General features: G+C 34.7%; 1 protein-coding gene across 1 annotated transcript; it reads right to left on the minus strand.

Annotated features, from left to right (window-relative positions):
• Positions 1-247: 247 nt before the first annotated feature.
• FASN3 (Fatty acid synthase 3) lies at positions 248-10,940 on the minus strand. The gene is made up of 10 exons (XM_014243425.3): positions 10,607-10,940; positions 8,706-9,223; positions 6,817-8,634; positions 6,130-6,553; positions 3,688-4,965; positions 3,013-3,625; positions 2,683-2,957; positions 2,268-2,617; positions 1,106-2,201; positions 248-1,037 (listed from the first exon to the last, which is right to left on the minus strand). The coding sequence occupies exons 1-10, from the start codon at positions 10,793-10,795 to the stop codon at positions 360-362; spliced, it is 7,239 nt and encodes a 2,412-aa protein (XP_014098900.2). The 5' UTR covers positions 10,796-10,940; the 3' UTR covers positions 248-359.

Genomic DNA, 10,940 nt, shown 5'->3' on the forward strand with positions numbered 1-10,940 from the left:
TATTGCATGTTTAAAATCTTAATCATGATAGTCAACAGATTTCAAAATATATCAATAAATGTATCGATATATAAATGTTTGAAGGATATGTTTCTGTCTTATTATTAACTGTCAAGTCTTGCTATCATGCTTTGCGTCTGTGGCTGTTTGAGTTATTATATGATATTAATCAGAGAGATACAGTTGCAACGAGCGCAATATATTTTTTTTTGCCTTATTCCCACATAAAATGTTTATAATAAAACGGTTTGTATGTATACGTAGTTTTATTGTAAAGGGCATTTTAACTATGTATTATGAGCAAAAAATCTACAACTTATTATATATATATGCAATAACATAATAAATCTGAAATTATTTTATAGCACAGGGGTAATTGGTTTAACATCCCGTATGTATTCTTCAAAATTTTTATCTTCTTGAACCGAAGGATCCATTTCATTAATTATTTGCGGAAGCATTGGATTATCCAACATTGACGTATGGTTTCCTTCAATCACTTTTAAAACCACTTTTCCTGTAGTAATTTTTGACAAACAATAATCCTCTTCTATGTCTTGTAAAGATACCTCTGCCGGCCGTATTAAAACTATGGGTGTTGTAAGTATATCACTAGTATCTAAGTCATAGTTTGCCGCCATTCGTATACGTCGAAACATTGCATGCACCATACTTTTGGCGTATTCTTCGCTATATAAATTTTGCTTGTTTACATATTCCATAAATTTAAGCATCTTATTTGTTAGTTCTTCCCGTTTACTAAATTCTAAAGCCACTAATTCTTGGATTTCTTCCGGAAATATTTGTTTCACAATACTTGAAAGGAGTAAATTATATAAATCATTATCACTGAAATCGTCCCCAAGATGTGCTAGGGTTAATTTTTTTAGGAAATGTGGCGATCCGTCGATGAGTAAAAGTTGTCCTCGATAACCAGCCTTTTCTAGCATTTCAGCTAATTTTAGTGCAATAAATGAACCATATGAATATCCGATGATATAAAACGGTTCTGTAGATTTTAGTTCTGCTTTCACGTCCTGTAAAAAATAAAATATAGCAATTTTATTAATAACACTTATCACATGATTAATAAATATTTGCATACTTCAAAACATGCTTCGGCAACTTCCTTAACTGTTGTACATTCACTAAATTTGTGGAGTTGTAAAACATTCGTATTATTCTTTATATATGAGCCCATATTATACCAAGCTTGACCTGCTGTACCCTCTAAACCCGGTATTATAATGTTTGGCGGCATAGACTGTTTAGTAGCATCTGCCGCTGTCTTAAGGGGTATCATAACTTCATTACAACGTGTTTCGTCGCCCAAATTTCTTAATAAGATTTCCATTCCTAAAAGATTACTATCTGAAGCAAATATCATTTTAACAGCGTTCGTACTCTCTGTGTCGCGGGCATCTGCATATTCTTGCAGTTTTTGGAATGTAAGGGAACGTAAATCTTGTGGTGTTAATATGAGATCGAAATCTCTCTCCAAAGTTTGTTTTATTTCGACAGCCATGAGGGAATCCATTCCCATTTCCGAAAGTGTGGTTCCCAATGAAATAGATTTCAAATCTCGTATGCCCATAATATTCATGATTGTATCAAGAATGCTTTCATTACCTAAGCGTCCGGAGCGTTTTTCAGCTACTACCATACTAGAAACTATTGGCTCTGAGGTAGATAACAATGTATCCAACTCATACAAACAAGATGAAATTCGTTGCTGTAGTGTTCCACCAATTTCCATATCGATTTTATCTTCAGCCATATCTGCCACTAAACCAACTTCACCAACCGCACCCCATTGTATTGCTTTTCCGGGATAACCATCTTTAACACGTTTTTCAACTATACGTTCCATAATAGAATTAGCCATGCCATAATTAGATTGTCCAGCGTTGCCACGACCACATGAAACACTTGAAAATACAACGAAATATTCCAGATTCGGACAATGTAATCTAGATAGTTGGTCCAAATTTTTTGTTGCAATTGCTTTTGGAGCAAAGCTTTCTAAAAACTTTTCCTTGGCTTGATTTGTAAATATTCCGTCTCTCAAAACTACAGCTAAATTGAAAATTCCACCAACAGGTCCTACATTTTCAGCAAGGCTAAGGAGAGCTATACAGCCCTCAATCGTGCTAATATCAAAAGTACTAACAATAACTTTACAACCGTAACTCTCCCATAATCTGAAAAAAGAAAATATTAGAATTTTAAATGACAGTACAGAAATATTAATTCCACTGGCAACATACGCTATTCTGTAAGCTTGATAGTCTTTCGATATGCCACGACTCGAGCTCATAATCAATTTACGTGCCCCTCGTATTACCATCCAATCAGCCAACTCCAAGCCAAAACCACCTAAACCACCCGGTATTATATAGCTAACATCCGGTTTAAAGTAAATCTGATTTAAGACTTTGACTGGCAACGTTAGTTTCGATTCGGAACCCTCCCGGACTTGAATTAAAACCTTTCCAATATGTTTTCCTCCTATGAGATGCCTAAACGCTTGTTCAATTTCATGTGCAGGGAAAATCGTACATGGAAGGGGTTGAATAATTCCTTTTTCAATATCGACATCCACCATATGTTTCAAATACTGCAAATAATACATACATATGTACATGTTTGAAGACTAAAGTATTATAATGAATGTAAACTCACTTTAATATCCTCATCTGAAGCAAATTCTAATCTGTCGGCCAGAACAGCATGGAACGTTATCTCTTTTAGGAAGCAGCTCATCCCAAGTTTGGTGTCATTTGACATATCGAATTTTCCAATTTCTAAGAAATGTCCACCGTATCCCAAGCAGCGCACTGATGCCAATAATTTATCTTCAGCCAGAGAGTTTAGTACAAAATCAACTCCCTTGCCATTGGTTTCATGCTGTATCATAGTTTCAAAGGATGTATCTCGAGAATTGCCAATGTGACTTTCTAAATATTTGTTAACAATTTTCAGTTGTTTTTATTGGTATCGTTAAACAATTACCTTTTAATTCGGGGAATGTTTTTAATAAGAATTGCTTCTTTAGTTCAGAACTGCAAGTTGTAAATACTTCAAGCTTGTATGCCAAGGCGACCCGTATTGCTGCAAGGCCTATTCCGCCAGTTCCAGCATGAATAAGTATACTCGTTCCTTTTCGTATATCTGTGGTCATGAAAAACGCGTAGTAAACCGTAATGTAGACAACTGGCACGGTAGCAGCTTCTTGGAGAGTCCAGTTATCTGGAACATCCCATATAAATTTGGATGGCCTTTCGTTATACGATGCAACACCAGCTTTTGCTACCATACTCATGACACGTCTACCGGTCTTTGCATTTATTCCAGAGAATTCCAAGCCTAATACGCATAACTGAGCAAGACGACTACTACCGTATAATTCAACAGCCAATCGTCCAGTTGCTAGCATAACGTCTCTGAAGTTAAGCGCTGAGTACACAATTCGAACAGAGCATTTATCAATGTCCAAAGGCCCCTCCAACCAGCGTAAAGTGGATAAATCACCCCGTTGCATTACGTTTCCGTAAATATGATCAGATCTTGGCTTTGGAATCTCATCACATAGCAACTGTAAATGTCTATAAGATCCCCATTGACCCTAATTTAAATAAATATTTATGATATACATACATATATGATTTTTTGTGAAAAAATAAATACCTGATAATATACATTAATAGCAAGTCCTAAGGCGTATTGGCTGTTATAAAACGTATTTGCCAAATCAAAGGCTGGTGCATTATCATCGTCAATATAAAAGCACGAAATTAGATTACCATCTGGCTCCTTACGTAAACAGTTCACAAGTCCAATAATACCATTTGAATTTTCGTTGAGACAATAAAGAATAACTGGTGTTTTGTTAGAAAGGCATGTTTGAATTTGGGTAATCCATTCAAATTCATTATCTTCTTCCGAAATTTTCACAACTAACGGCTCTAATGTCAGTTTTTTTCCAACCTTTTGCAATAATAACACTTGCTCATCACTACTCAAACGGATATTTACTAATAAATTGAAATTTTCAAAAGTTGTTGAATTATGAGTATGCCTGAATTTTTTTTCTCTCGTAACTAAATAACCTTTTTCAACTAAACTTTTATATGCTGATGTTACTATTGTATCGTTTTCCTCATGGCTCAGATCATTGGCAATTATAAAATGGCAATTGGTTTGATTGACAAATTTCGCGTTTTCTATATGAACACCGGCTATATCATCAACTTGTTGATCTGTGAAAAGCAGAAAATCACCTGTTACCAATGGCAAATCTTCAATTGCTTCTACAAATTTCGATAACACCGGCTCTTTATTCTTCGCGCCTACTTCCACAATTTTTAGTTTTAATAGTGGGGTATTTTCAAGGGCTAACTGGACGCACATACGAATTGCTTCTGTTATATCCAGAGTTGGTGTTGGAAAATGTGATACAAATTGATATTTCTCGAGCACAGGTATTCCGGGAGCTTTACGTCTTTGAACTGGGCTAGCGTGTAGTCCAATTAGTTCAATACCACCGGCAACAATCCGATCATATTTAGGCTCAACGTAAACATCAAAAACTCTCTCTTCCGGATCCATTTTAGTCAAGAGGTGAAAATGATGAGGTCCATTAATCCTTAATTTCCGTATTTTAGTTGGTATAAGCAAGGTACGTGAATCAGTTCCTAAAATTTCAATTTGTAACATGGCATCCATAAATGTTACCCAATTATATTTCCATTCTACTTTTCCATATAAACCATCTCCACGCGCTTGTGTCACTGCGCGGAAAGCACCATTGTAATGATATCCTCGCAGCTTAAGCTCTTTGTAAAAGTCTTTTTTAGATAACATTGGGAATTCCGAATCCTTATAGGGCTCGTAAATATTTGGTATTGCTGGATTTTCAATTTCACGTATTCGCCCTGTCACTACCAAGTTTCCAGACTCGGTAATCTATAAAACATAACAAATAAGCAAGTGCTAAGTTCAGGTGTAACCGAACATTTTATACTCTCGCAAGGATCAAAGTTATATCAAAAAATGTTACGTAAGAAGTCAACATTCATCATTCGAAAAAATGGATTACCTAAAGTCATATATATGGTATATTTTATCTTATATTATTATAGGCTTTAGACTCACTTAGTTTCACTACTAGATTCTGCTTCGTGTTCGAAATATTGATATTAAAACCAAGCTAATATTTTCAAACGGAATATATGTAAACTCAACCAAGGATACAAAATCTAATATTTTGTTAAAATATTTTACTTAAATATGACACATTTTGGCCAACATAAATGACTTAAAGTCAGATGGAAAGTTTAAATGGATACATATACGATATAAATTAAACGCAAAGTTTTAAATTCGAATATTAGATATATGGGGTTTAAGGTAATATTGACCCGATTTTATCCATTTTAGAAATATTTCTTTAAGATATTTCACCGTTGTATACGATATTAGGTCTATTGGAATATCGAAAATGTTTATATTATCCACTTTTGAGTCGATCTATTTGAATTTCAAAAGCATATCTCTGAGTTTTACCATATTCGGTATCCAGAGACTTTTTTAGTAGTTTTAAACATAACCGTTATGTGTGTAGTGGGCGAGGTTAATATCAAATTTGATCAATTTTATTTTCAATTGCGGGGTGCTAGTAAAACTTGTCCCCAGATATAGCAGTATTATTTTGTGAAGTATGTACATAAAACTTATTATAAGGTGAGGACAAATTTAAAAAAATTTTAAATTACAAATGCCCCTTTCTACTGTGATTCCAATACCGAATTTGCTTCGCAAGTTATAAGTTTTATTTTAACGGCATTTTATCGTCGTAGCGATTCCGTCCATCTGCAATTTGTACCTTCCTTGGGTGCAAAGCTATACATGTACCACGTTTCATCGAGATCTCTCGATTTTTACTCAAGTTATCGCTTAAACGGACAGACGGACAGACATTCACATGAAATTAAACTCGTCTTGTCATCCTAGTCTACTTTGATTAGTTTTAGATGTTACAAACAAAAAAACTATTACATCCTCTTTTGCAATCTGTTGCGAGAGTATAACAAATTTCATTCAACTAACTGGTAACATTAAAATTTATACCTCGAATTGCCCTGTTCCGTAGTGAATCATGACATTTAGTTCTACACTTCCATTCAAAGTCATATTTGTCGCACGTATGAATCGTACATCCTCGAACTCTATCGGAACATCCATGTAGCTTGGACCATGATACATCAAAGAAAATGTCTCCCAAACATATTGAAGGTAACATGTAGCCGGAATTAGTATTTTGCCATCAATAACATGACCGCTCATAAATTCCTCATTATCGCTACTTAAGTTTATTTTAAATAAGCGTTCTCCACTCGATTTAGTTTTCATGTTCTCATATTTCGTTACAAACCAGTCTTCACTATGATCCCAGCGAATTAATGAGCTGATTCCAGGAGTACCCTTCGATACTGGGAATTCAATTTTCGAATATAAATTTTCTACGGGGAACGTAACTCCACTGCTAAACAATCTAAAACCAAATATTTAGTAAAATATTATTTATAAAATATATTATATTATATTATAATAAATAAACTTTTTCGACTTGAGCATACAAACTAAACTTTACTATGGTTCCTTCAACAAATATTCTTGGTTGAAATTTTTATGATTACAATTCTTTATACAGCCTGAGATTATAAAAATGTTAAGTCAATATAAGTGGTTTTCTCAAATTTCCAAATATGTGCATGTATAACATTATTTCACTTTGACGTTCTGATAAGTACTTACTTTCCTAAAGCCGTAAGAAAAAACAAAGTATTGTTGTTATTGTGGCGTTGTGTAAGCGGAATATGAATACCATTGGCCATCGATCGTTTAAGTATTGCTTGTAGTAATCCGTGGGGCGCAATTTCAATAGTTATTGAATTTTGGGGCAGCATTTCAAATGTTTCTTCAAATAATACGCTATTCAGAAGATTGTTGGCGTGATACTCTGCGGAGCATAGATTACGTCCAAATTGCTCCCAATCTTCTTTAGGTACACTTGTACTCAACCATTTGGAACTTCTACGTTTTGGATCTGGTATGATTTGTTGCAAATATTTTAAAAAGTCAGGACCCATATGAGCTATGTAACGGGAATGATATGCAATATTTGAGCAAGGTACCTCTTTCGCAAAAATATTTTTAACTTTTAACTCCTCCACAAATTTTTCTATATCTTCAGCTGGCCCGGAAATAGTACAAGATTCTGCACTGTTCCGACAAGCTACTTCAATGCCATCAGGAAGTATATTGATAATCTTCTTATAACCCATTCCTACAGCTGCCATTGATCCTTTTATTTTCTCAATTTCCAAACTGACTTTTCCACGATAATAAGCAGACAGAATCATTTGTTCCGCAGTAAAGCATCCATCGGCATAGCCGCAGCCCAACTCCCCTACTGAATGACCTATAATATAGTTGGGCTCTATGTTTAATGAGCGCAAGAGGTCTACCAACCCGATTTGAATTGCAGCTATTCCTACGAAGGAGTGCATTATATTTTCGAATGTACTGGGATCCGTAGATGTGAGTATGTTCATTAAGTCAAGTCCCTTAGATTGAAGAGTCTTGTGACTCTGCTCAATGGAATGCAAAAAAGTAGGAATCTGGAGCAATGAAGCTCCCATTTCGGTCCATTGTGAACCCATTCCGCTAAATACCCAAACTATAGGACGTTTTATACCGGTGAAATGGTGTACATCCCTACCGTGTGTTTTCACTTGGCCGGTTCCATTTTTCGCGAACACCGCATATCCCCGAAACACCATGCCAGAAACTTCCTCCTTCTGAATATTATGTAATAAAGCAAAAAATTCGGCATCCAATGGTTGGTTTTCTATAGCGTTGAATATATAATTGACCGAATCCTCAGTCCTTCCGGCCCAAGTTAATAACCTTGGTATATCATCGTTTGGAACCCCGCAATTTATTTTCTCTTTGTCAAAACCTTTCAGAAGTGCGTGGGCATTTGCACCACCAAAACCAAAAGAATTTACTCCTATATATGGTTTCTCTAGTTCAACGACATCTTTTACCACAACCAGACGGCCTTCCGATAAAGCAGTAATTTCTGGTTTTACTTCAGTGAAGTTAAGGTTTGGAGCAATTTTCCCATTTTGAAATGCTAAACATGCCTTCACCAGTGAGCAAATACCAGAAGCCGCCTCCGAATGGCCTATATTTGATTTTACCGAACCAACTAACAGAGGCTTTTTACGCTGACTACATAATATGCTGTCAATTGCTCGGCATTCTTCGGGGTCTCCGACCACCGTTCCAGTACTGTGGGCTTCTAAGTAACCCAAATCGTCAGGTTTAATGTCAATTTCATTATAAAATTCAGCAATCAGTTGCTCCTGAAGTTTTCCAGAGGGGAAGGTGATTCCTTCTGGCTTATACCCATCGCAATTGGTTTTCGAGTAAATAACGCTCGAATATATGCGTTTAGCATCACGTTTACGTTGCAGGAATAGACAATTTATAGCCTCAGATCTCGTATATCCACATGCATTTTTATCAAAAGGTCGGCAATAGCCATTAGGAGCAAGTACACCAAGTCTGGAAAGAGAAATTACCGCAATAATAATAAGTAATAATAAGTAGAGACATAAGTTACGATGCTAACGTACCTGGCAAACTGGAGTGTTACGAAAGGGTGTAATATTAAATTCGATCCACCAATAATAGCTGCGTCTATTTCTCCATTACGCAAAGCAGAGAAAGCATTGTCTAGGGCATACATTGAGCTAGAACAGGCAGTATCCAATAAAAAAGATGGACCTTCTAAGCCTAAGCTATACGAAATTCTATTTGCCATCATAGCTCGACTGCATCCAGTTATACCAAAACCACCTGAAGACACTTTTTCATAAAACCACGTCTTCTCCGATTCAGATATACACGAACCAATGTAAACACCGGTTTTTGTGCCACGTAGACTTTTCGGATTTATACCTGCATCTATTACAGCCTCATATGCAGTCTCAATTAAAATACGTGTTTGAGGATCCATCGTATGAGCTTGTTTAAAATGAACGCCAAAAAATGTTGCATCAAATTTTTCCAAATTGTAAATTTTTCCTGATCGCTTTGGGATCTCGGGGTTAAAATGTCGCCAACGCCGCTCATCATCATCCACCATATCAATCTGAAAAAAAATGCCTATATTATAAATTATTACATTCACTAAATATTGCAATATTGAATGGAACCTTTTCCTTTTTTTATAGTAATTTTATAATGGCAAAATGGGAATACTTTTCAACACCGTTTCAAGATGTCGGGTATAAAGTGGGTATAGGCGGAAAACTTATACTTGTAGTTTCGAGATATTTGCGTTTAACTATTTAAAGTACGTATTTTTTCGGTTTCTGATGGATTTTACACTTATGTTTGTACACATTTATTTCACAATATATAGTACAAATTTAGCTTATATTCAATATTGAACTATTTATTCACACAATAACAAAACGGTTGCATACTGACAAATAGCCAGTTTTGCCTTATCGACATATTTTGTTAATGAACTGAAAGAAATACAGAAAACAGATTATACCAAAATGGCAGGAAATAAATAAGACATTATTAGTTTTTCGCTTAGAATTCCGTACTGCGTTAGCGGCCTTCGTCCGTGCTTTATAAAATAAGTCTTGGACGGTCCGACACTAGGGTTTCTCAAGAGAAGGGAAATACTGAAAGATATTTTATTGTACAACACCGATTATGGTTCCTGTGTTTGGGGTATAATCTTTATTTTTGTTCGTTTGCAAAATATAATTATGTATATATTGTAATATATAAAAATATAATAAGTGTTATCATACTACTGGTTATTTGTCAGTGAACAATAAGTTAAATATTGAATTAATGCTATTTTTGCACTATATAATGTAAAATAAATGTGTACAAACGAGTTAGTGAAGTGTTAATGGATATAAAACTGAAAAATATAAATGAAAAATTAATTTTAAATCGAAAAAATATGTAGTCGAAATTTTCAACTTTAAAGGCAAATATCTCAAAAACCATAAGTTTCCCGCGGATATATTCTTGATTTAGAGAACATCCTCTATCCACCCATACCCATTTTATCCTCAAAATCCTGGGATGGTATTCTTAAGCCGACCCGGCAAAATTTCGACTATTTAATGACGGAGTTAACTTTTTAATTTCCATTTTCTAGAATTATCGATTTGTGATAAAATACTTGCAATATCAAGAAAATAAAATTATTCAGGAGTTACACTGAATCTCTGAACTCTGAATTTATGTTTGAACTCATGTATTTCTGATATGTAAGTAGCTGTTTTGAATTTTTAAGCATTACGTTTTAGCGGTTGTAGATTCAGATATTTTTTTTTGTATTATTGGTTTAAAAATGACTTATACGTACATACATATGTATATTCACATCAAACTATAATTTTATAACAAATTTTAATTAATGTGGTATTTACAACTTCACATATGGAATTAATTTTTTACCCATATAATCACTTTAATATTGACATTTTAATTTGTTATGCACCTTATTGTAGAGATTTTGCTCATACTCCGCAATATTATGAGAGTTTGGAAATTTCCCGGCCATTCCGGAGATAACAATTTCATCGCCCTCAGATTCGGGAAATGATCTTGAATATTTTTTATGTTTTTTTGAAGTTGTTTCCTTATTTAAGGAAAGGTCTAACTGCTGTGTTTCATTATTAGTCGACATGATTCTGTTAAAAAATTAAACACTGGATTTAGCACAGGATTTGAAAATTGTCCTGGTTAAACACACGGAACTTAACGTTAACACAAAACCACCGGGCATATACGCACGAATTGCCAAACGAATAGCAATTGTTAAAGGCTTCAAA

The sequence above is a fragment of the Bactrocera oleae genome, chromosome 2 (genome assembly GCF_042242935.1).
Source record: "Bactrocera oleae isolate idBacOlea1 chromosome 2, idBacOlea1, whole genome shotgun sequence".
In the NCBI taxonomy this organism is placed as follows: domain Eukaryota; kingdom Metazoa; phylum Arthropoda; class Insecta; order Diptera; family Tephritidae; genus Bactrocera; species Bactrocera oleae.